General features: G+C 42.5%; 1 protein-coding gene across 4 annotated transcripts in view; it reads left to right on the plus strand.

Moving 5' to 3' along the window:
- Positions 1–27,396, plus strand: part of FAM219A (family with sequence similarity 219 member A) — an 86,188-nt gene that overhangs the window by 39,309 nt on the left and 19,483 nt on the right. For 2 of the 4 annotated variants that reach the window (XM_062512975.1, XM_062512976.1), the window contains exon 2: positions 13,941–14,040. In XM_062512975.1, coding sequence (XP_062368959.1) covers positions 13,941–14,040 — 100 coding nt within the window. The remainder of the gene's footprint in view (positions 1–13,940; positions 14,041–27,396) is intronic. The other 2 variants (XM_062512977.1, XM_062512978.1) reach the window with 1 other exon arrangement.

Here is a 27,396-nt window from a genome sequence, read left to right on the forward strand (position 1 = left end):
ACATGGTATGCATTTCTGCTCAGCCCTCCTGAAAACGTTATATTGGAATCAGAAAGAATTTGAGCATCTCTAACAAGAAAGAAAGAAGGAAATGGTGAGAATACTGAGATTGTTTTTTCTTGAAGCAGCACATTGGAGGCATACTGTGAAGAAGAAAGCAAAGAGGTGGGGGAAAAAAGCTAAATGTTTAGTAGATACTTGAACTCCTGCTCCAAAACACACAGTGTTAAGGACTTAGTGCATCTGAATGACACTGATCCCAAAGCTGAGTCAGTGGGGTGAGAGGGAAGAGGCTGAGTTGCAAATTCATTCCTAAAACTTGTGGATCTACTGGCACAAGACTCAGGTTGCTGGATGCAGGCATCAATACTGAAATAAAGAGAGTGAGAATGAGTAGACATTCTTTTTCCATCACCTCTGCCAGGCCTCTAAATACTAGGTCTGGAAAGGAAACATCTCCAAGTGCTGGGTCATGCTAAGGCCTGCACGGTTGTATGGGGTGAGGACAAGTATTTGATAAGATCAAGGTAAGAGTTAGGAATGCTGCTCTCATTCCTTGTAATAGTTCCTTACTTCAATAGCTCTTACTTCACTGAGGTCTTCAACTCTCCCAGTTTTTGGTGGAGGATGGCTGCCTGGACAGCAAGGTAATGCTGGCAGGGAAGCTTACAAATTGGTTTTCAAGATAGAGGAAAGGACGGATTGTAGAGGGATGATCTTCACATTGACCAGGGATGTGTGACATAATTGAAACATTGGCTCTATCCCTGAATTGCAGTAGTTTGAATGATAATGTGAAAGGAGTAAGTTCATGAGAAAATTAACTGAGCAAAGAGCATGAAGATATTCACAAGCTAATTCTGGAAAAACAGTTCAGGTACAGAAAGACATGTCAGAGCCACACACACATGCAAGATGGAAAAAAGGCAAAAAACCAAAACTATCCTGATGGCTTAGAAAGACATGGACTGTTCTGTGGCATTTAGCATGACACATAGTGTCTGAGCACTCTACAAAGTCTTTGTTCATCTCTGCAGCCCTGCTGCTAGGTGAAGGGATGCATTAGAAATGCCAGAAATTACCAGATGCCCCTAGCCTTTTCAAAATACCTTCCCTCTCTCATGATCTTGTAACTGCATAGATAAGGGCTTGCGGCAGACCAACTAAGGGCAGAAATTCATTTGGGATATTCAGTGTAGGATACCTATTGCCTTAGTCTTTTCCCTGCCCTTCTGGTTCACATATTTTCATCTGCACAAGATGCAACTCCCACTCAATTTTGGTAACATTTGTAAGCACTCATCACATCACACTGCAGAGCTCTGATCCAGTGTTTCAGCAAAGTAGGGAGACCTTATTAGTGGCCCTTTGTAGGAAATCTGGTTTTAAATATTTGGCACATTTCTTGTAAGAGCATATGGGTCCCAGTTCTCTAGGACAGCTCCACACTGTATAATCACGAAATTGTCTTTCTGTCTCTGCACTGTGCTCCCCTTTTCCTCACATCACTTGCAGCTTCTGCAAGAAACCATAGACTTGGGCTTCTGTTTTTTCATTGTGTAACCCTGATTCATATCCAGCATAGGTCCATGCTGAATTACTAAGCAAAAGGGTTTGTTGGGTATGTCATTATAAGCTGTGTTGTAGACACAGGCTGCAGGGGCTCAAATTAGGCTGCAGTAGCTGTATTTGAGAGCTTGCTTATATTTGAGAACTATCCCTGCTATTTTCTTCTAATGTCAGTTCCCTACAGTTTTGAAACAAAAAAATGTTCTACAAGAAAACCCCAATGTGGCCTGTCACAGCATCACCAGCATGTTTCTGGGTTCTGTCTGAGCACATTGCTATATGCCACCAGTCTTAGCTGTATTTGGGCCACAGAGACAGTCAGGTTCCTAAATCTGTTCATTGCCAGAAGGCTTCTGGAGCTTCACTCAAAAATAGTCTGGGATCACCTAGAGAAGTAACAGCAATGGTCAGATGTTGTCCTTCAGGTCTGTGAGTCTTGGCAGAGCACTGCCTGGAAGGGTGCATCATATCACTTAGATCTGACAGCTGTGTCCTCCAGTGTTTTTGACCATGGATGTCTTTTACTGTCCTTGTTCTGTCTCTTCCTTCTCTTCTTGAACCTGTTCTTCTAGGAACATAATTCAACTGTTCTTCTTTCCCCTCTTGGCTATCTGGCTATCCATCCAGTCTCTTTCCTCCACCTTCTCCAGCCAGCTCTAGTCCCACTGTCAGATCCTGCTTTTCCTCCCTGCTGGCCTCCTGCCAGTCCAGCAGCCCTCATCAGCCTCAGCCTTGGGCTGCACCTGCAGAGAGGGATATCACTTAGAGGGAAGGATTCAGGTAACCAAATGTGTTCCCAGCACCCCACCTCAACAAAAGAAAAAGAAAAAAGTTGGTGATTTTTGGAATTATAGGCAAATATGGAACGTATTTTAAATTAGGCTAAGAGAAATGCACAAAGTGCAAAATTTCACCTCAAAGAATAGACATTTGGCAACAGAAAAAAACTCTCAAAATCTAAAGATTTGTGCAGTCACACTTAATAAACAAAGCAGCAGGCAAACCCCTGTCATGGTTCACATCAGTCTGCCTTCCAGCAAAGCCTTTAGGAGGACCAGCACAGGGCCTTGGGGCTGGTCCATATATCAACAGCAGAAGGAGCAGCAGCCCAGAGGAAGCTGAACAAATACCAAGAGTCTGTGCATGTGCCTGAGCTTGTCCCAGGGAGCACTGATGGTGCATTCACCTTTTCATATCCATTCCCAGCTCAAACAGGGGTCCAGTTTGGATTTTTGTGCATGCAGTGAGCTCCCTCGACCTCCTGTTTCTGCATCATGCAGTGCATCCTCCCATGCTCCATAATCATCTGCTGTTCCTCAAAGGATGCCGGGGACAGATGCCTTGATTTCAGCTGATAAAGGAGCTGCCTTGAAAGAAGCGAGGTGGAAGCTGTCTGGCCTGATACCTCTCTCTGATGCTGTCAAGGGAAGATGAAGGAGACAAGCTGGAGCTGGATGGACACCAGCTCCATTCCAGGGAGCATGGAAGGGAAAAAATACCTTTGAAAATTCTTCTGCTGCTGCCAAATGGTGTCTGCTTGCCTTTATTTCAGAGACCTTCTGCCAAGCACAGAGTACCTCAATATACTCTGGTTTTTGTTCAGCCCCCTGTGCTACATGAAAGATGTAGCTAAAATATCTTCAGACCATCTCAAGGGAGGGCCAGGGATGTGGCTGACTTTTTGTGTGCTGCTGACTTTTAAACTCAATGTGGTAAACTGCTAACCAGCCTTGTTGCTTGCTGTTCACAGTGTCAGGCAGCACTGTAGCTGTTGGACACTTTGCTGAGCCCAGTCCCAGCGCAGGTCTGGCAGGGTCTCCAGGACTTTTGCAGTGCACTAACTGCAGCCCTCCAGTAACCAAGAGAATTGGGAACAAGCTCAATAAGTAGTGTGAATGATAAAAGCCACCACTTCTGGTAATAAAAATGAATTTTTCTTCAGGAACCTCAATTTTGCATTTTTTTTCAGCACTGGGAGGGGAGGAAATATCCCCCTGCCCATTGTAGACAGAATACTTTACAAGCCACTTTTATAAAACTCAGTGATTTCCCTTTAAGTCAGCTTCTGTGCCTTTGTCTCAGCTTCCCTGATTAGTCACATAATGAGGATATTTCTAATACAAATGTGTCAGGGGAGAAGGGAGCCAAACATTGCTTTATCAGAAGAGAATCTGCATCCCTCTGGATGCTAATTAGTCACGGAGATACAGGAGTGTGGGGCGGGGTCGAGGCAAGCTCTTAATTTAGAAGCAGATTGATTTGTGCCCACAGAATTTCTCAGGCAGGGCTGGAAAGCCATGCCGAGGTAGGGAGTGCCTTGAGATCTCCCCCAGCTTTCACGTCCTTGCCCCTCAGATGTGTTTGCTGTGCTGCTGCTCTTGCTGCTGTTTGCAGGGTTATTTCTATCAGAAGCTTGGCTGAACAGAAACTCTTTCCTTATAAATATGGAAATCTGATGGTTGAGCTCTCTGTCTCTCGGGACAAGTTGAAAGCATGCTGCTAAAGAGAAAAGGGCTGCTGAACTCTGAGCTTTGTGCTGTGTTTTCTCTATTAGTGCAGAGAAACTGGCAATTTTTTATTGCTGAGATCCACCTTTGCAGTATGATCGAGTGAACTCTCAGGGCTTCCTCCTGGGAAAGCTCTGAGCCCAGCAACAGCATGCGCTGTGTCACATTCTCTCTTCTGTCCAGGCTAAGCTGGTGTCCACCACTGACATCCCCACCTGTCTTTAGTGTGGCAGATGTAGATGTGCTTGGTGCATGAGCCCTGGGCAGCTGCACATCTTTGGGTTGTGTTGGAAGAGTGATTTTTATATTTGTTTAAGAGCTTTGAATGCCAGTGGGCATCCATTATGGTTCCGGATAAATCTTCTGAACCATAGAACATTCTGAGTTGGTAGGGACCCACAAGGATAATAGAGTCCAGCTCCTGGATTTGCTCAAGACAACCCCAGAAGTCACATCGTGTGCCTGTGAGCGTTGTCCACATGCTTCTTGAACTCTCACAGGCTTAGTGCCATGACTGCTTCCCTGGAGAGCCTCAGTTCCAGAGAGGTGGGGCCCCACAGTGCTTCTTCAGGGCTTTGTTTGTATCCTGCTTACAGCTCATCTCCTATCCTGGATTGAGACCGCCTATCCTATTTCTCTGCAGTGAGCCTGCAGAGCCAGACACCCTTGCTCTCTGGAAGAAGGGAGATTTACTAGGTGCAGGAGAGAGGCAGGATGAAAAATTATTATTGGCGAAGGAGTGAACAGAGGAAGCAAACAGCTCAGAAAAGGATCTGAGGGATTGGATTAAAGGTGCCAGGGGTATTCCAGAAGGAAAAAGCAGGACCTCATTCATCACACTTGTACAGAAGTTCAACATGTAAAAATCAGCTGCCTCACAAAAACAAAACCCAAACCAACTGGAAAAGTACAAGTGACCCCGAATTTATGCTTGTAATAGCTGTGACATTGAACCACTGATTAGAGCCCTTGATCAGTCCAAAGGTGTGGATGTGGAGCCATCCCAGCTTTTCCAGATATTGTTTTTACAGCCATAGATGGTAAAAGCTTGATAACAACATCGTGTTTGCTGTGCTGGATCCAATCCATGGCCTGTGGAAGCAATTATCCGATCTCCAGGATATTGGTGAGAGCTAACATCACTGCAACAGGGCTCCCCTACTGTCATTTGTATTGCACCAGGAATACTTTTTTTTTTTTTTTTTTTTTTTTTTTTTTTTTTTTTGTGTGTGTCAGAATATGTCACTCTGCAGTGTCTGCTGGAACCAAACAAAATTCCTAGTGTTTCATTCAGCCAAACTGTGATTTTGTCTTTCATGTACAGCTGGGGCAGCCTACCTGTGCATGGAGGGGATCCATAAACCACTCTGTGCTGACAGTCATGGCATTTCAGTAGATGGCTCCACACTTCCTCACCCAGTTTCTCTAGGTGTTAGAGTTGTCCATGGGAAAGAAGCACAGTTCCCCTCTACTATACAGGAGTGCCTGGGAAAATCTTAATTGAGATGGAAAATAGCTCTCTCTTTGAAAACAGGCTGTTCCTCTTGGTGAGGCTCTATTAAAGACTTGAAGTAAAGATGGGACACAGACCTGAAATAAGCTCTTGACAATAACCAGTGGGCACGAATTCAGTCATTACAAGAACCTGCCATGGTCCCTTGCACACTACACTGGAATTTTCCATAGGATTCAGATACAATGTACAGCCAAGGGCCTGGTATCCTGTTCCTGCCTCTGTTCTCCAAACACACTGTGACCTTGGCTCTGACACAGTGCTCAATTTTTTAATAATTTTAAGGGTATCCTCCACCCCCTCAAGAGCTGAGGTTTAAAGAGCAGTTGAAAAGTTGAGTGGGGGTTTTATGGTCCTGGTTTGGCCAGATTCCAGTTGCTAAACTGACTATTACAGTAGCTACCAAGGAATCTGTGATGCTTTTGCACCTTGAATGCTCATGTTGCACCTCAGAGCTGTGACTGTATAATCAGAGGCACAAAAGGAAAGGTGTAATATCTTCACATATATATCCTTTACAGCAAAGGAATTATTTTGATATTGAATCATCCTGAAAACATACCTCAATTAATAGCTGGTTTTAAATAGCTATTGCATGCCAGCCACTTGGCAAGTGCTGCAGGCAGTGGGGAGTGCAGTGTGGCATTTCTCTAATTTGCAATGTTAATGATCCAATTTAAGTCATGTAAAGCTAGCGTAAGATACCAAACTTATAAATGCATGTGATAATAGAGATGGCTTATGTGTGTGAAAGAGCCTGGAGGGAAATACGGTGTTAAATATACTCCATCATGATTGAAAGGGAAGGACCAGGGGCTTCTTGTGCTGCTGCTTTCTCAGAGGGAAATCTAACAGAAATCATGTAATTACTCCCGTTTTTCTTCTTTGTCCCTCAAATGCTTTCCCAAAGTATTTGGTCTAGTTACTGCATTGGTGCTTTCTCTGCTACTGTAGACTCCCAGGATTAATCATACATCATATTCTAAAAAAAGGAGAGTTCCTTCCCTGTGCTGCAAATGTCATTTTTGATTAGGAAAACAGACCACTGAAACATCCTGTTCCCTTTCCACAACTAATGCCTTTCTGTTTGTTGCCTTTTGTTCAGCCTGTGGCTGGCCCTTGGTAGCCAGGGATCCAAGGGAGCATTTCAGCACAGGCACTGCAGTATCCACTGGGAGACTGGCATTACTTTTCTGCCCCCATTTGAATCAAAGCAATGGTCTGAACTCCTGGTTACCTGTCAGTGAGCTGAGCTACCCCAACTGCATGTGCACACAGCAGAAAGTCATTTTAGTGACATTCTGGTTCAGTTTAATTAATAGGACTAAAGGTTTTAATCTTGCAGCAATATTAGCACTGCTGGCTTCACAATTGCTGAAATAAAATGGTTTCAAACATCAATTTGTCTTACAATTATAAACTAATCAGGTTCAAAATCTGGGTCTTGTAGTGGATATTGCAGGCCTAATTTGTTAAACAAGATCTGTTCAGTAGCTGCTCAGAAAAGAAAAACAGCAATGTTGTAAGTAGTGCATTGGCAGAGCTAGTAGGAAGTCAATAAACAGTTGTTGTTTATTGCTTTGTTTAAACTGAGTCAGTAGCTATCAGAATATTTTTCAGTACATCAGTCACTGTGTTGCCAAAATGTCACTTATTTTGGCTTTGGTACAGGGTGAGTGTGGATGCTGACATGAACAGTTACTGCTCTGGATCTGACAGAATGCACATGTTGATGAAAAGACTATCATGTCTTCCCATGAACCTTCTGCTCTGGACCCCCATGTGATTCTGGAGTTCCTTCAACATGTGAGACTTTGGAAAAAGATTGTTTTCTTCAGCTGTCCCAGAGAGAAGGTGGAGGTCAGCCATGGTCCTTGGCAGTGATTAGGGGAATTTGGACAATGTCTCTTCCAGGATAGACTGGTGTTCTGACTAAATAAGTCTGGCCTAGAAGCAAGTTCTTCTCCTGTTAAGACAGATGGGAGAAAGGGACCAAAAAAGATCAGGGATCTTCACAGTTTGCACCAAATTGGGATCAGTCTGCCTGAAAACCAGATCAGCTCTGTTGATTTTCTGTGTGATATCAGTTTCTAACCTGGGTTTGCAACAATTCCACAACTTCATCAGGCAAATGCACACTTCCTTAACCTTACCTCTGCAGTTTTGTATTATACTTCCTTGTAATCCTGCTGCAATTTAAGATAGTAATTTCTTATTATTGGGATCAGAAACATGAAAAAATACTTCTCTTTTTCTCTCTGGCAGCCCTTTCTGTAATTGAAGACAGATGTATAATGTCCTTCCTTAGTCTTGCCCTTTCTTCTCTGAGCAAGCCCATTCTTCTAGTGTTCTGGGGTAGTTGTAGCTTCTAGCTTTTGTCCATCATCCTTGTCCACGAGACTAATGAGGGGATTACATCTGCCTTGAAGAATGGGCTCTAAATTTCCTTACACTGGAGCCTGAGGAAGAAGTCACAAGAGAGTCTTTCCTGGTTCCATTCCTGCTGTACATCGCCCTATGACACTTCTCTTTCTCTTGCCAAACATGCCATTATTACTGACCATTGTTTATCTATACATTTGGTTTAGATTCATCCCCTATAAATCTGATCCCCTGTAAATTTGAGACTTTCCTCTATGCTGTTTCTTATCTAGACATTGAACTATGTACATCTTGGTTCCCAGTGGTGGTTTTGTTCCTGGTGGGTATTTTGGGCACTTGATGTTCATAGATATTTTATGTTTATATTGTTGTGATATGTTGAGGCTATGGGGGTCTGCTGTCCAAAACAAGGTGATATTTTACATACCTACCTATGCACATCAGAGTCCCTTCCCCAGAAGCTCTCTACAGGCAGATTTCTGAGGAGTACCTGACACAGCTTGAGGCAGAGGGAATCTGCCAACAGCACAGGACTCTCTGTTCCCTGGGGCAGAGACTGAAGGTATGAATTTTTATTAGCAGCACAATGTTCTAGCCCATGAGCTTGAATGACAACATCGGAATCATAGAAACTCCTTATTGACCCAAATGTACTCCCTGTATTGAGGGTGTGTGGTTTCTCACTTGTTTTTCTACACATTAAGTCAGTCCACCATGCACAGAGCATCTATCCATTTTTCCGACTCAGTGTTTGATGTAGGAAAGAAAGAAAATATTTTGACTTGTTATTTCCTGTTAGCATTTGTGTGCAGTATGCAATCCACATAGGCAGCTCCAGAAAGCAGATGTCTGATGAGCTGCAAGCACTCGCTGTATGCTGTCACACATGTTGGTACTGAGACCTCCAGCATCTTTTAAGTAGGACAGAAGACAGCAAGTACATCATTGATGGGTACTGCAGAGAAACAAGTTAGCTGCATGATATTCTTGATCAGATGGCTCATACTGACACAGCTGATGGTGGTCAGATAAAAGCCTCTTAACTATGGAGAGAAGTGATGGTCAAGTCATGTATACTGGGTCCTTCCTAGAGATTACAGGATGAGGGCAATTGTACCCCGCTGCTTTCACAAGAAAAAACAACAACAACAAGAACAACAAAAACACACACAAAACAAAACAAAAATCCAGAGCTGCATTGGTGATCATAGAATTTACCACAGACAGCAAAGTGGAGAACTTTTTCATAAGACCTGTAAATATGACTGATTTTGAAAATGAGAAGGAGGGGCAGATAGAGACTTCTGAAGTACACATATGTTTTTGAGGTGCAGCTGAGACCAAACAAATTATATGTGCTCATTTCCCTCACATGTGCTGGGGTCTCTGAAGATTTGCAGAGTGGAAAGTGGGGCCTTGTTAAGCTTGCAAGGGGTCGGAAGTGTTGACTGTGAAGGAAGACAAAGAAAACTTTGTTTTCCCAGGTGCTGCCAGTGTGAGAACCAAGCACCCAGATCCATCATTTGGGACTTTTCCCCCCACCCCTTAGTCAGTGTGGGTTATTGGGAGGGGTAGATAATAAGAGTAAAAGGCTATTGAGCTGATGCTTTCTAAAGTAGTGCAAAATGGAAAGTGATTTAAAAGAGAAAAAATAAAAAGCCTGCTAAGCATGCTATCTTCATTAAACCCCAGGTTTCAGTTTAAAGTGTTTTCACCTTCTCTCTGTGCTCCTGCATACTGATGATTCGCAGCCCTTCTGCTCCACAAAGGTTCACTGGAACTAATTTCTGATGTTCAGAAATGGTACAAGGTACACACACTGTAGGACATGGCTGCTCCTAGTAGGAGGGCAGTTTTCATGATCCTTTGTGTCAAGCCTATAGAAACAAACAATCTAGTTAGAAAACTCCCCACTGTTCAAATGCTGTGATTGTGCATGTACAATTAAGCTGTGAGCATGTGGGGAGAAAACTTTGATTAAACTCTGGCCCCAGCCAAATGTTCCTGCAGTGCCCTGATTGAATGTATATTTTCCTTAGGAATTAAGACATAGAGAAGTTTCAGGAACAAAAAAAATTCCCCTAAATATATTAAATGCCTTTAGCCATCTACAGCCCCTGCAGGCACTTCTCAGCACTTGCCTTTTGTTTGGGAGTGTTGCGTTGTCGCCAATGAGCAAAAATAAATAACATCATCTTTCCTGGGACCAGTCACACCATGTAGCTGAGATTTTGATGTTGGGGCAGAGCTGAGAGTATTGGTCTGGGGAGACTTGTGAAAAAGAAAAAATTGCCAAGTAAATTCCAACAGCAAAAGCCTGTGTTGAATCTCAGCATGCTCTTAGGCATTCACAAGCAAAAGGCTAATCAGTCAAGTAAACATTTCTCTGGGCAGTTGAGCTGTAGCAAGAGAACTGCATCCATTCAGTATGCACAGAAGCAGAGCATATTCGTGCAGAGACAGCACCAGCCAAGCAGGCGTGTGAATGCTGCTGTTTTCACAGTGGGCATTGTTACCATGGAGTCCTGTGAGCTGCTGCAGAATGTCTGTGAAGTGGTGGATGGGAAATATGATAGTGTCTTACCACTCCTGGGTCCTGGATAGATACCTACTGGCACTGGGGACACTGTCGCTATCCTAGCTTGGTTTCCTCTCAGATCCATTTTACTCTCTGCAGGGAGTGGACCTGGCCCATGTATGCAGTGGTGGTCACCCTGAGTAATGGTGCTTGTGATCCCTCTGTGTAAGTTGTCAATCTCTTGTGCAGCTGTAATGTGCTGCTGAGGCTGAAAGGCATCATGCCAAACCTTCAGGAAGAATTCCTGGGGACGACTCTGCTACCATGTCCTGCATCATTCCCACCTCCAGTGTCACAAGCTCTACCAGGTACCAGGCCTCCTCTCTAGACAGTGGGGAGAGGGAAACGTATCTCCAAGGACAGATTTGTGTCCTTTTAAGATGCATGTCTTAGACAGAATTACACTCTTTGAAAAGCATCTTAGTTTTCTCTGGAGGCGTAGGAAGCCTTTTCTGTGTGTTTGATCTAGAGCCCCTTTTTGAGATTTCTCCAGCTGAGTCCACTGGTCCAGGCTGAGTTCAAATCTTCAGAGGCACCTGAGAATATTTCTCCCCTCTGTCTGTTGATGCAAATGGATGTCTCATGTCATGGTCAGGTTACCTACAAATGAAAAGCTACTGTCAGCACATCAGTTTGCCACAAAACACAAGGCTTGGTTTGGATTTAGAGTTTTAGCATGATTCTAACGATATGAACCTGGGCTAGTCCAGACATGACCAGACCCCTTCTCTGCCCTGCAGGCTTCTGGCTTTTAGATCAGTGGACTCTCTGCTGGACTGTACCAGCATAGGAGACAATATGTGGCAATCATAGTATGTCAGTTCCCATAATATGTCTACTCCCATGTTTTCCTGCAGCCAGCAGATTTGGCTTCCAAGGACTTGCTTGTTGTGTGTTCAGTAGCAACTAGGAAGCATGCAGGTCTTGGAGTCATGTTCCTTAGAAATTACTGTATCCTGCCTTTCCCAGACTGGCAGAGAAAAGGCTCTCACCCAGGAACCCTGGACCACTTAGCACCATTTGGACATTCCTCTTGGAGAGTTTCTAACATGTCTGACAGACAGACATGTCCTTTGTGTTATCTCGCTACTGCTGTGTGTAGAAGCACAAAGATAAGGGAGGTCATGTGTATGTCTCAAACATCAATAGCTGGATGGCTTTGGAACCAATCAAGGATTGATGTTAGTAACAGCCAAGGATTGTTAGTAATAGCACACTGGGAGTGTAAACAGAATGTGGCTGGAGAAGGGGCCACATGGAGGTAGAGCAGCAGTTTTCTGGGGCAGACATCCTTGTTCTGGCTCTTGGAAATAAGCACAACACAACCCAGCACAAGTGTAGGAATGAGGTCAAGAAGCAGGCATAGGCTATAGGAGGATATGGAGACCACCAAATACCCTGAAGCCTCCAACCCATTTCCACAGTAACTAAATTACGTAGGAAGGGAGAAATTTACCTCTAGTTAATTCACCTTTTTCTCCCTTCCCTTTCATCTCCCTCCTTTATCCTAAAGCCAATCCTGGGTGCTTAATAGGAGGCCAAGAACTAATGTACCAATTTCCATGACAAGTGTTTAATTTACTATCAGATTTGTAAGATTTTTTTGGACCTTCCCACTTCTGACATTCCTTTTGTCCAAAAGCATCTACAGATCTTGGGTGCTCCCTTCCCTGAAGAGTGAGAGGCTACACCATGATGTTTCTTTCCTGCAGGATTCTGATCTCTTCTCTTAACCTGGACATGTTTGAGACCAAATTCATGTTCCAAGGATACCACATAAACTGATCCATGATTTATGCTTAAATGTTCTCCTGGAGACTGTTTTTTTTGTTTTGCAACTTGCTCTTACCTTTTTAACTAGTCACTAAACTGCAATATTAGAGAAATGCAGCAGCAGCTGCATTAGAGGAAAGCAGAAGAAATTGCCTTTTATTCAGTATTGTCCTTGAATGCAAGGTCTTGTAAGCACCATCCATTTTAAGTACTATCAAAGTCTACTGGGTAGTGCAAAAAAGCAGGATTTATCTAAAATGTTCTAACCCTAGATATGTGTTTTGACCAGTGTCTGCCAAGCTAGAGCTTAATTCAAAGGTCAGTTTTTATCTCCTAAACACAGTATTCAAAAGAGCTAATGTGCACTGCAGGGAAAAGGCAAGCAGAAGAGTGGCTCAACAAGTGTTTTGGTTTTGTTGTTTTTTTTTTCACTGAAAGTGAAGAGTGGTGTTACCTTGCTTTGAAACTCAGTGACTCTGATTTGCATACAGGTGTCAGTACCAAATGATGAGTTGCATTTTTCATGAAATTGTGTACAAAATAAAAACTCCAGAAAATAAAAGAGATACACTATCAATTCACCAGTTTGGAACAGTATTATAATGTTTAATTTATGATGCCTTGTTCCATTTCTTACAAGTGGTGGTTTATTCATATATTGGACCTAATGGTGAATGTTTGCATTGCCTGTGCAGCTCTACCTATGACATACCCAAATTTACGTATGCATGTATGTATATGCATGTTCAATTTAATTTCTGTCTTCTATGTGGAAGTAAGAACATGTTTGAAAATCAGTTTTAATTTTCACTATGATGCTAAGTGGAGAGAGTTCCAACAGGTATGATGCTAAGTGGAGAGAGTTCCAACAGGTTTGCAGTTTGCTGTGAAAGGACTTCAGTTATTTTTATCAGTAATAGAACTGAGTTGGTTGGTTGTTTCTCTCTCAAGTTCTTTGATGTGCTGTACCACAGAGTTCAATACATGTTTTCTGTCAGTTGGAAGGAGCAGAATGTGTTTGGGGAGATGGGTTTTCCAGGGGAGAAATTTTAGTGACAGTGAAAGGTATTATGCTGACAGATCTTTCCTGTCAGCCATTAAATAGGTCCCAGGAGGGACCAGAAATTGAATTCTCCTACCCATATAGTCCTTATTCCTTCCAAACTGGACTTTCACACAGACCTGGTCTCAAACTTCTCAGTTTTAAGTTTGAGGTTGAGTGGTCCACTTGGAATTAATCTGAACATGTAAATATGTTTTGTACAACACCCCAAGGAGTCATCATGTGAAAATTATTTGGAACTACTGCCAGCTCAGACTGAATTTGGACTTGTGACCCACCATCCACATTATATTCCTAGTACCATCCATCATATAAGCTTGATACTGAAATTTGGTATTTTCAGAGGTACTTTTATCATAGTAAATGTGCTTCTGAAGTTCTGTGTTTTGCCCCTGGGTTCCATCATTCAAAACACCAGCATGTTCTGTGCTCCCTCTGAAGTGAAGGAGGTGGAGTTGCCTAATAGCCACTCAGAGAAGAAGCTGCAGAACTATCAGAGAAGGTGCAGAACTATCAGCTAAACCATTCTGTCTTGTTTCTGTTCTTTCTTAACAGGATCCAACAGCTGCAACTATTTCAGACAGAGATTGTGATACAAGAGAGGGAGAGACTGTAGCCATGAACTATAAGCCATCCCCGCTTCAAGTGAAATTAGGTGAGTCTTTGCTGATGGAGAGTGAAAAGGCTGAATCTAAGGCCGGAATGACAGGATCATATGCAGATCTCTGTGCATGTGGCTGAGCATGCCAGCAAGGCTGAAGAAGCTCACAGAGCAGTTTTATCATTGTGATTCTGCTGCTGTGATTCAGGGAACTGACCTACAAACATGTAAAGCCCCTGTATCCTTGGGTGTGGTAAAGAAAGGAAGCAGTGCCTTAAAAGCAAGACATAGTTCTTTTAAACCTACAGGTTTTTTATTAAGCTGAGGTCAAGGCTTGGCCAGATGAAGAATGAAGATAATATGGAAGGACTGTAAAGAGAAGACAGAGTAGCTGGAACAAAAGGGAAAGGATCAGAGAGTTGAGACACTACCAGAAAAAGACAGAGCTGCATTACTGTGATATGGAGGGCTTTTAGGTCGTAAAGGTTCCCACACAAATACTCATGCTGCTTCTGAGCAATATTTTTTAAATTCTGGAGGTAGAATTATCCTGTTACCACAAGACACTGCTTCCTTTCAAGGCTAATGCTTACAACAGCAATCCACACATGCCTGTCCTGCCTCCAAAATCTGTGCAGCTATTCAGCACACAGCTTCAAGAACCTGATGACAGACAAGCCAAAGGATCAGTGTGCTTTTTGCTAAAATATGGGAATCTAAGTGTGGAAAATTTCCCAGTAGGAGCAGGAAGGAGTCCCCTGGCTGTCCTTCACATCAGAGCAAGTGATGTTAAGAGGATGCTGCTGAAGCTGATGGAGGGTGGTGGTTATGCAAGTCATGAATACTCTAAAACCATTGTCTGCTTTTCAGGAAAAGGCAGGGAGCAGCAGTGTGTGTTAATGACAGCACGATTCATAGTTTGGTAAAAGATTATTACTGCCAGCATGCCTTATGCCACCAGGATTCTTTTTCACTGCCAAGAGAGTTCTTTAATGTTACTAGACAGGTAATTACTACTGCAGTAGTTGTTTTGGATAATTTAACACCAGGAAACAAGTTAGAGAGCAGATTATGCTATTACTGGTAAGTCTGTGATATTCTTGACTTTCTAAGCAATAAAAATATCCTCCTGAGATTCACTAATATGACAGGAAATTATACTTTTTAGGCTTAGCTTTGGTAAGTCATGAGACCATTCTAGGAGATCAAATAATTGAAAATAGTTTTGGATTCAAGGTAAACAAGTTCAATTCATACAAATTAAATGGAAAATAAATTTGATGTAGATCTGTAGCCAGTCTCAGTATTGTGAATAAAGCTGGTAGAATGAGAAACTTGGGAAGTCAAAACACATCCGGTAGTATTGAAGGAAGAAAGGACATTACTAATAGAGTTCTTCAGCAGTCATTTTATGTCTATGTTCATTAATGACTTTTACATGAAGCAGGAATCAGCACAGAAAATTTAGTAGAGCACATTTGAGAGGAGTAAGTACAGTAAAGACTCAGATATATGGAGGGAAAAAACATTAAAATTGGAATAATAGAAATGAGAAAAATAAGACTGGAGAAACTCAATATTCTGTAAGCTGGAATTTATTAACTAGGAATGACTACATCAGTTGCTTGGAAGGTTACTAATTATTGAAATGGACTAATACATGAAAACAGACCACAGTCACACTTCTGGAGAATTTCCCAGCTTTTTTCCAGGAGTCATATAGAGGAGAATGATTAGCCTTTCTGCCATAGCTTCCACTTTTCCACACAGGAAACATTCTTTCATTTAACCAGTGCTGAGTGGCATAAAGAGTCAAAGAAAGGTACTGGAAGTGTTTGAACAGTTTTTGTAGTAGAGGCACACTGTTGCCAGGACCTCCTTTCTCTCTGGTGCTTCCACCAAGTGAATTCAGTGCTGACTACAGTATGCTTATGAAGATAGTAGTGGGTGAGACCTACCTCAAGAGGAATTGCCCTGCAAGACTGACAAGCATCTTCCTGCTTTGTCTCCAGAGAGAAGTCTGCTCCAACACAGCTCTGTGGAAAGAGTGATCCTCTTTAAGGAAGTGAATGCATACCCAGTAGCACTTGGATCAGCTCTCTACTCTTAGCCATACCAGATGGAGCTCTAGGTTATCTGAGGCAAAATGAGACTAACAGCATTGTCCATAATCAGTGTAACATGCCTTTAATCCACACTAGCTCTGACTGCTCTTATTCTGAAAATCTGTCCAGCCTCTGCAATTCTCTAGGAGCTTAATCACTGCATCTCCCAGTTCTTGTTCCCATTCCTCTCACTAGATTTTTTTGTCCCTTCTGCATTAAACTTTTTTAATCTCTTTAAGGCTAGAAAAAGTTAAGGTGGTACATACATGTTTAATAGCTTAACTGGCAGAGCCATTGTTGGGGATGGTAGCTACTAGGGGCTTAACCCTATTGCAGGTTTTCTATATGGATGGTGGCATTTTTCACTGTTAAATCAGGGTCAATTGTTCAAATGTCAAATGTTCTGATGGAAGGTTGATGAATGTCATTTTTCAGTTCGCAAAGATTCATGTATAAATCTGTTGTATGTGCTTGCTGGAAGCTTGGTTCAAGTGAGCTCAATTAAATACCAACCCAGCATGGATACAACTTTTGCTTCCAGAGGCTGGAGTGATAGAAGTGTTACAGAAAGAGCCTGAAAGCTGCACATACTGCACACAGATTTATCCTGCTGCTTGAGTGGTCTTTTCCTTGTTTCTTCCCCTCTGAATAAATACATATGGCTATATGTTTGCTTGAGGGGATAGATACAGTTAGATGCAGGAAAAACTTCACAGGTGTATTGTATTTCTAGTGACTTCGTAAGGGTTGCCCCGGGTTCATAAATGGGACGGTGCTTGGTGTTAGGGCCACATCAAAAAAAGAACCTCACACCAAGGGGAAATAAGATCTCCCAGTTAATACAGTTTATAATTTAAAAGCCTTATTGATACTGTATGCATATTAACTATGTATTTGTCACTTTTCTAGCACTCCCATTTTGTCTTTCTGTCTGGAGCTGCAATGCTCAGCCTTGCTTCTTTCTTTCTTTAAGATCATTGATAGGGAGACTCCTGACAGCACGGGTTGGGGGTTGGGTGTACATTAGTGCTTAGGAGATGTCTCCAGCACATCCTTATTAGGAGCCATATCCAGATGGAGCACATACCACAAGCCTTTTGAAAACAGAGGAGAGTTACGATAAGGAGAGAGAGAGAGGAACAGAATAATCCCCAAGTGTAAATTTCAGGGCACCACACCCACTGGAAGGCAACAGATCCTCCTAGCATTCCCGGGAGACAAGATATTATTTTAATGAAGCTTATGCCATCTGCTTTTCGATTTTGCATTTTTAATTTCCCCTTCTCTTGTCTGAAGTCCTTACCCAGACAATCTGTGTCTGTCTTTCCTAGCAGTCATGGCATTAGTTTGTGTTAAAACAGAATGGGCAATGAGGAAATTGGTTGGAGTGCTGTAAAACAAGCAGCAGGTGGGATGAGGGATTGTGGCAGAGGCATCTTCATAAGCGTATCTACCACACTGGGAGCCTGGCAGTAAATGTCCTGCATGCCTGTCTGCAGATGAAAATGTGGGAAAGAGGCAGAGACACTCAAAGCAGCCTTCAGCCCTCCAAAGCACCTGTAGCCTTAGATGTAAGCACTTCCTCTCCTTGGGCTAGATAGGGAATAAGGCACTGTTTTTGGAATGTTCCTCAAAGGGGCCATAAAAGTATGTGAAAACTGAATGTCTAAGCTAGAGAAACTGAGTCATGCCTGAAAGAAGTTACTGCACTTAATGCACTTAAACCAAGCAGAACTGGTAAGGTTAAACAGCAGCAAAAACACTGTCACAAAGACATAGAGAATGGTGTTCACTGGTGTGTCTGACTTGGACTTAACTAATTTGTTACTGAGCCCCATCTTGGTGGAGATTGAAGTGAACAGAAGAGATAATCCTTCAGGGGACAGAGTCAGATGACATGTCTGTGTTGTTAGCTCCTGCCTTCCAGCCTGCTGTATTCATGGCAGATATTGAATTGCTGTGTGATCAGGGAAGAGTAGTACCAGGAGTATCAGTCAGAACTACAAAGTCCTCAGGGTTCAACTTAACAAAATTGTTGCATTTCTGGCTGAAACTTTACAGGAGGGCTTTGATCCCATAAACAACAGACTGCCCAGTGTGGCTTCTGAGACTGATCTTTCAATTTGTGTAGGTATTTAACACCTTCTCCCGGCGTGGGGGTGTGTGTTCAGAGCTTGTCTTAAAGCTCTCTGTCGAAGAACCATGAAGCACAGAGCAGAACAACCTATCCAGTGCTGCCCAAAAGGATATCGTGCTCAGAGATCCCCTTCCAGGACTCCTCTTGCCTCAGGTCAAGACGCAGAACTGGGAAGTGCCATCACAAATAGAGCCGGCAGCAAGCACCTTGCGTAGGCTGAAAGGCTCTGTATCTGTCTCCATCTGTGGCTCCTTTTCTGCATCATCACTTCCCAGTCTGCTCCAAAATTTGTGACTTCTGAAGCTTTTCATACAGAAAACACAATAATAAAGGGGAAGTTCAAGTAGACCGGACAGATCAATGCCATTAGTGTATCATTTTGTCAGTATTTCAAGTACTGTACTATTCCCAGTTGCTTTTCTGTAACAAGGTGATTAATACTAATTAGGTACAGCAGCTGTTGTTTCTGGGAAGATGCTCTGTAGGTAAATTAGGGATTCATTTTATAAAAAGGCTCTAACTCTTAAGCTAGGTCCCCAGGTTCCAGCTCTGTTGACAGAACTACAGATTTTCATATTCATAACTGTTTGCATGGCGACCTCAAGTGACATCATTACTTTAAGTGCAAAAAGCCATTTTGCTCCCCTGGGAACACTCATTTCCTTGAACACAGTCTGTGCACTGTGCAGGAAAAAGGGTGGGATGGAAGCCAGAGAGCAGGAGCAGTACAGCACTGCTATTGATTTTCTTCATGAAGACAGAAGTGCAGCCCACCACTCGGAAGTCTCATGGAGCTTGGGAGGAATTTATTTAAACATTTTTTCATCTCATATTAGTCTTTCCATTTATAAGAGAAATGGTGTACACAGATTTATAGTAGCATCCTTCCTGTAGGGTATTTCCAGGCTCTTTTTGGAAGGGGTGAGAGAGTGAACAGCTGCATCACATTAAGGCTAGTAGGGCTGTCTGCAGACAGAGCTGCAAAGATGAGGACAGAAAACCAGTTCTGACAGGCATATTATTGCAGATTAATAAGAAGAGAAGTAGAGGGGCAGAAAGAAGGAGGTGCCTGAGACAGGCTTGGGTAGAAAGTAAAGCCATTTGGACAAACTGGAACAAAGCAATCACAGCAAAGGTCCAGGGAGGAGGGAATGTGTGAGGGGGTGAGACAGAGGGAAGGGAGGTTCCAGTCAGCAAATCCCCAGAGCAGAACACAAGTATATGAACATGGGAGTGATGTGGCTTGAGGCTGACCAAATTACTTGGTTTTTTGTATTGCTGTAATTTTGCTTGATTTGCTATGCCACTGCACCAGGGCTTCACTGTCCTTTCTCAGCCCTCCGTGGTGGTATGTGCACTTCTTCCATGACACATTCCTGGGTACCAACACACCTCACAAGCCAACAGACTCACACCCATTCACATCTTTTGTTGCACACAGCACTCTTGACTAATACTCCTTTAGGTTAAAAGCTTGAAGAAGGAAGCTGTAATGTAAATGCCTAATTTTGGGCTGCTACCTGGCTGTCCTTTAGCCACTCCATATTTTATGGTACTTGCAGTCTGATAGTCTAGGAAGGAGAGCTAATCCTGAAGATCTGCTTCTGCATAAATTATTTTGTATTGAGAATGGGCCAAAGCATCCAGAGTCTGAATGGGGGGTTTATGCCTGAAGGAGAAGCCCAGAACTGCAAAGTACAGATTCTCTTCTGTGTTTTACTCACCACAGTAACTTACTTCAAATATGAGAAGCAGCTCAGAAGGTTGTGAGGAAAACCAAATTGAGCAAATTATTGAGATTCTGTGATAGAAAGGAGAAAAAAATTCAATAAAAGAAGTAGTGATGACAGTAAAAAGTACCTGGTCTAGCAAAGCCTAACCCCAGCAGGCAGCACCACACAGTGGTCTGTTCAGAGGTCTCATTATACAAGTACATGTTACTCTCATCACTGTTTCCTCTGAAGCACGTAGAGAACTGGTTTAAAGGAAAGAGGTCCCCAAAGGTGATTTACAGCTTGTTCCTGACATTATAAAGATTAACAGCAGCTGAGATGATAAGGCTGCCTGCTCAGATGTTGGTATCTTTAAAAAAATCAGCTCAGTAAAGGGCAGTAGTACTATATTCTCACTTCTCAGAGTCCCATATCCTTAAATGTAGGTTCCACCACAGTGTAACATTTCCCCAGTTCTGAATTACCCCGGTGTTACTATTTCTGTAGTTCTTCTGATGTCTCCAAAGGTAGATGAGTTTGTTCCTTCCTAGCAGCTGAGGGAAGCAAGTATAGACCAGTATAATTAATGTAAATTGGCTCCAGAACAGACCACAACATCTACAGACAGTGTTGGGTGATGCATTTTTTAATGTGTTTGATTTATTAATGATGAGCCTTAAACTGGGTCTGATGGTTAATTGAATTTGTTCTGATTATCAAGTGATGTGGGCTCCCACTTTGTCTTCTCTGTGCTGCACACTCAGCTCTTAACAGGGAAAGGTTACTGTCTGCTTATTGAATGTGGCGACTAAAATGCTCCAGCAGCAGATCAAGCTCTATGAAATAGAGATAACATACACTTCTCAAATGGAAGGAGCGTGTGCTGGTATAGTGAGTTCACTGCAATTCTTGGTTTTTTCGCTGCTATCTTTACGCACAGAGGATGTGTTCATAGCAGCCTGAAAACTTCATGTTGCTTTTCTGAGATATTAAAGGATCCTTTGGAGACTCAGAATTCAGAAAAACACAGAAACCTTGGTGTGCCACAGCAGGAGAGCAGAATAGACATGGATGTCATCCATATCCCATGTCCTGTCAGTAGCAGAGTCCTTGTTAGATGAGGTGGTCCTGGATGCAGACCTCACCTCAGTGTAAGCAGAGGTACACCCTAGCAGCCCTTCTTCTGTGACCCCAGTCTTTGTTCCAGGCAGAGCAGACAGTGTTATATCCAGCTGTGCACAGCAGAATCCCATTTTTCCAGACCCAGCCAGTGGTACCACCAAAGCACCACCTGCATGGTCCAGCTCTAATGTGGCAGGAAGGGAGATACCCCACAAGAAATGATTGTTGCAGCAGCAACAAAGTACAGGTTCTTCCCAGTCAGCAACAGTCACATTTCATCATGTCCATCAGTTATGGTGCAGAGATCTAAGGAGGAACAGTTCCCAAAAGCAGGAGGCAGCACAAAAGAAACCACTCTATTTCTTTATGGAAGGACAGCTGATTGAAGCAGAATGTGGAGCAGCAGAGGCCTGTGCTGGGCACGTGTTTTCTAGGTTAGAAGACTGGTAGAAGCAATTCAACAGCTTCAGCTGTTGTCAGTGTCTCAGCCTCTTACACCAGCCAACACCACAGCTTTATGGAGAAGCTTTAAGAATGGTAATTAAGCTGTAGTGAGGATAGCAGGACTAGTTGTGCAAAAACACCTCTGGGACTAAGAGGGAGTATTTCCTGTTCCCAGACAACCACTTCACTCCTGGCAGGAACAGGGCAGTGACCTCTCCAGGAAAGACCACAGCTTTCCTCCTCTGCTGTGTCATTTAGCACCTCTCTGTTTCTTTCAAATCTCAGTCTTTTGGCACAGCTCTTTCCTTGTTCCACTTGGCAGTCATGCTTTATAAAGCATGAAGGCACACTGAAGGAAAATAAACCTGTTTTTACAGATGCCATATATTTACCAAGATAAAATTTTATTTAAGAAACAAGTCACAGCAGTAATTGGACAGTCTGATCCAATTTCTCCAGTTGTTAAACACAACTATCATTCAAAGAGCTTTAAGTGCTGCCTGCATCATGGCTGAATAGCTTGTGCTGAGGGTCTGCCTTTTTGCATCACTCATGGAAATGAGACTTTGTGGCCTGGTACTGTACAAAATAGCTGTGGTCTCATTTTTGAAACATCTTCCAGAGGGAAAAGCAGGAGCTGATCAAATTTTAAAATGTTTGAATATTGTCCAAATCCTCTTTCTAAACTGGCCTATAGGAAAACATGTCCCATAGACAATATGCTTTCTCCAGGTCCAGTTACAAGTGGAAAGGAGGGGTTTCATGTACATTCTTGGCAGATAGAGCCAAGTTTTGTCAAAGAATCATCTCCAGCCTGTGTAATCATTGTCATCTGTTTGTGTCTGCCTCCTACTAGTAGTAGACTCTTGTTCTCTCCACTCTGCTTTGCAAACTGTTCCTCTCCCAGGCTTCTTCCTACTTTCTCTATGAGTGAAATCTTCCATCCTCATTTTTAGAGACTGCACAGCTGAGCCATTTTTCTCAGTGACTCCTGCCTTCCTTCCTCTTCATGTCCCTTTCTCCTGTGAACTCTGCCCAATTATTTTTCCTTAACTCTATGCCTTTTCTATCCCACTTGCTGCTTACTATGGTAGGAGCTTGAATTGATTCAGCCTAAGCCTTTCTGAATGTTCCAACCCTTTGTCTCATAAAGTAACACTGTTTATAGCACAATAAAATAAATCCTCTACGGGGCTTTAAGGTAACTCTACTGTAAACCCAAAACCATCTCAATTTTTGTTATAGCTTTTATTTTTTTCGGCCTTCTACTCTAAATGGAAGGCAATCCCCACTTTTTCCAAGCAACCCACTTACCCTCTTTTTTTATCACAGCTGTGAAATTGGTACAATCAAGTCAGCAGGTGTTAATGTGTTCTGGAGAAATTATGCAGTTCTGTCTAGCTCACTAGTCTGAAGCTCATGAGTTTTAAACTTTCTGCCATGAATAAACTGTGAGCTGGCTGTGAGAAGAAAGTTTAATCACACCAGGTGTTTCAGAGCTGTGTGCTGCTGGCAGCCCCTTTGCTCAAACTCAGCCCCTAAGTCACACCAGTGCCAGAAAATGGCTCCTCTCCATCCCTCATCACTACCCAGCCTGAAAGTAAGAGCTGTTTCTCAAAAAAGGGAAAAATTTTCTATGAATTACTTTAAATACTGGTTCTAGGACTAGAAAATAAGGCAAACAGATTAAGAGTACAAGTAAGACAATTGTACTTCATATATGTTCATCTGAGAAACCATGTTTGACGTAATAAATGACTCTGCTTAAAGTGTGTCTTGACCAGGGCAAGCATACTAAATAAATAAAGTGATGCTGTCAGATATGGGTAGTTTGAGTCCATAATGGAGGCTGCCTTTAAAATTTGGATTTTCAGGTTTGCTTACGTTTTTTAGAAGAAAAATATCCTGGGCCTAGACTCCCTAGCAAATCATAGCACTATTTTTTTTTTAAGCTGACTGAAAGAACATATAATTGAGGCTTCCAAAATTCATGTCTAATTCAGAAGGTGGTTTTGACCATAAAAAGTTCAGGAGACTCAAGTCACAAAGCATCTAGGCCTTTTTTAGCTACTGACTTTCAACCAGAACATGAAAGACTCAAGTTCAATTTCTTTTTCTGCTGAATGCTTCAGCTCTCAGGTTGAAGTGTGGCTTTATGCAGCCTCTGATCCATGGGTCACAGGATGAAACAAAATGTGAAAGCAAAACTTTGGCATAGTTATTTCTGTGCTGGTAGATGTCATGTTTTTAGTTCCTCCAAGCTCATGTAGCTGACTCACATCTGCCTATTTGCAGAAAAGGTGCAATACACAACAGTCCTTGAATTTTACTTTGGGTCCTTTGGGTTTCCAGTCCTTCATTGGAAGGGGATGATCAAAAAAATGAGATGATCTTAGCTCCTTTGTTGGCAGTGTTTTTCTTTCTATCTGCAATTAAATATTCCTGGGTACCGGGGAGTTCCCATCTCCCTGGAAGTCAGAGGTATGATTAGAGAAGGCTGTGGCTGCTCTGGGTCTCATTGACAATTGAATTGAACCCTCTACAGCACATTCATCTGACCTACAGCTAGGCTGTAATCTCCTCTGCTTCAAAGCAGGGCAGATAGAGAACAAGAAAAGGGCAGGGCTAAAGAGAGCAAAACACAGTGCCAGTTTTTGTGCATTTACCTCGTTATGAACATCAGATGGGACATGACCAGGATAATCTGGAGAGTTGTAAGGAAAAGCTTCATGTGAAACTTCCTCTGTGCTATTGAGGAATGATAGCATCGTGCCTAAGCTGCCAGTAAATTGTCTGGAGCATCAGTGGGTACTTCATTCCCAGCCTGTTACTTTTCTCACCTTTCAGAAATCCTTTTTCACCATGAGGACAGTCAAACATGGAAATTTTTTCTGGGGAGATCGTGTCGTCTCCAACCCAGAAGGCTTTGAAAATCTGACTGAATAAAGGCCCCATAGCTGATGCTGCTTTGAGCAGGACTAGAAAGCTCTTGAGGTCTCTTCCAGCTGAAGTAGTCCTATGATCCTGTTCGTTGTTAGGACTCCAAGTTTTTTTAAGATAGTTTTGCTCATTACAAAAATTAAATAAATAAATAAATCAAAATTTAAAAATTTATATGTTTGGATTCCCAGCATAACCACAACTGGATTTGCAGAGGTAGACTCTAAAACAAGAAAAACCCAATTGCTGCTTGATTTTCACTCCAATAATAAATGTTCTTATTTTTAAGTTTTAATTACTGCTTTTTCTTTTTTCTCTTTTATTCACAATACCATCCTGATTGAATTTAAAAACATATTAAAACTAATATTGTCTTTTGATTGTATTTCTTACTGATTCCAGTGCAGAGGCAGGGAGATTGGTTCTTTTTCAGATGTGTTTCCTAGCTTGCATTCCTCCATGCTGAATGATTTTGTAATGCGAGCAAGCAGCTGATTTCTTCTACCTACTGTGTTCTAGCAATGGACTGGGACATTAGCACAGGGCACTAATGTACAAAGCAGAAACAAATTAAAGTGTTTGTCCATGTGTTTGTGTGAGGTGACAGTCAAGCAGCTACCAAAGTGGCTGTGCAGCACCTCCTTTTCTTAGACCAATTTGAGCTCTTCTTGGTGTTGGTCATGTCTCAGCTAGGCTTTGGGAAAGGCACTTTTATTTTAGATTGGCAAAGGGATTCTTTTTATCTGTGATTTGGATTTTTATGGGGATTTACAGAAAGAAATCATGACCCAGAGGCTGGTTGTCACATACAGATCCCTACCTGCTGCATGCCACAAATAATGTAAGAAAACACAAGCAAATGAGTAATCCTATCCCATGTTTCTTCCTTTTTGAATTCCATGCTTTTTTTCCTTTTTTTTTGAATCAGAAGTTTCAAATCCATCCTGGAGGGTGAGGTTGACTATTTGAATGGGAAAAACACTGTTTTGATCTTCTTATGAAGATTTTGGGGCAGGAGTAGAGGCAGTGGGCAGGTGTTCAAGACTGTTAAATGTGTAGCAGTTGCCTTGGAAAAAAGTGAATGTTTTCTACAGCAAACTGACATCCAGAATAAATACTCCCTCATGGTCCAAGAGTTTAGAACAAAGCTGATTGTTCAAACAAAACATCTAACAAAGTTACAGAACACTACCAGTATTTTTCAAAGGCAGGATGCAACAAAAGAGCAACTTGTCAGACCTCACGGACCAGTTCTATAATTCAGAGGCAGGATCAGAGAATTGTGAAAAATTAAGCAGAGAATATTTGAGGTAATAAAATGAAAACTCAGGAGTACATGATTTGTAAATGGATATTACTGAAAAAACAATTATTCAGGACAATCCTTCAAAACCTCTTGGGTCTGCTACATACAGATCCCTCTGCCAGTCTAGCACTGTTGAAGTCACCCAATTGTTTTCAGGTGGTCCCCAGAGATTTCCAGAAAGTGCCCTTTGGGCACCATGTACCTAAACACTGACTTGTGCTCTTTTCCTTAACTTTTCCTTCACATCCTCAGCTTCTTGTACTGTTGTTGGTTGACCTTCATGAGATCTGTTCTGTATGTTCAGGTTATGAAGTCAGCAGTAAATCCTAAGTAGGATTTTTCACAAGGTCAGCCAAAGTAAGCAGAGTGCATTTAACACTGCAAGCAATGTACAAAAACCACGATCACTTTCCCCACCACCAAGGCTTTTCCAGTGAGCAAATTGTGTTAGATTTAACCCCCAACTCTCCATGTTACTGGAATTTGCCATTGCAAAGTGCCCTCTCCAGAACAGACAAAGCAGGGAGGCTTTGTTGGAGGTCTTGATTATTCCAATTTGCTGTTTTTAAGTGTGAAATTGATGAAATTCACAGAAGAAAATACTTTCTGGTTCTAGTTTCCAGTACATTTCTCTCCAGAGGGATGTGGAAGAGCAGTGCCTCTCTGTGGCTTTTTTCACCAGACGTTGCTGCAGGCGTGATACTGTCAGAGCTATTCTGACAGCTTTGTCATAGTGTGGTCAGGGGAGGAGATGCAGCTTGCTTTCCTTTATACTTTAGTGGAACCTGGAGACTTGGTAGGAGGAAACCTTGTTTTTGTCATCAGTCTGAGTCAATATGACTTCAGGCACCCAGGGAACAGATGCAGGAGATAAAAAAATGCTAGTTTGAGTTCTTTTTATGTTTGTCCTCATTTTTACCCCTATGAGCTCCAAGTCAGGACACGTCTCCTCAATCAGAGCTTTGCTGGATTGTTTATTGAGTGATCAGAAAATGATGATCCTTATTCTGATTCTCCCAGTGCACACACTGCCCAAGGAGAAGCTCTGTTAAAGACTGTTCTTCACATCCCAGTGCCCTCAGATTTTGACTTAATTGCCGTCTCTGGGAAGAGCAAGGCTGTCAGTCCCTGGACTTCCTCCATATCTCTGCTGAAGAGAAGTTAAAAGGTTTTTCATGCCCTGAAGCCTGGCATTACCCTTCCATTCACCTCACAAATGCAGCTTTTAGAAGCCTCAAAAACCTGTTGAAAGCAGAGAATATTTTCTGCCCTGTTTTCCCTCCATGCACAGCTTTTCCTTTTTCAGCACTAACTGTGCCAGCATCAGTGGGGTGGAGAGGCTGTCCGGAAAGCTGAGTGTTAGTGCTGTTTCTGTCTGGGTCTTGGCAAAAACCAGGCTCCTTCCAGCAAGTGTGAGAGAAAGAGATTCCAGACCTGAGTTACTGAATATCTGTGTGTCTGTGTGTACCACAGCTCCTCCATCCTCCCTGCACTTGAACTTCTTGCCTCAGGGGACCCAGTGCCTCATTCCCAATCTCTCCTGCAGACATCCCAGTTCAGAGTAAGTTTCTGATGTTGCTTCACATTGAAGTTGTATTAAGGAGAGATAAACTTGACACCTCTGTTTTTGTCCCCAGGGAAATT

Source organism: Cinclus cinclus, chromosome Z (genome assembly GCF_963662255.1).
Source record: "Cinclus cinclus chromosome Z, bCinCin1.1, whole genome shotgun sequence".
NCBI classification, from domain to species: domain Eukaryota; kingdom Metazoa; phylum Chordata; class Aves; order Passeriformes; family Cinclidae; genus Cinclus; species Cinclus cinclus.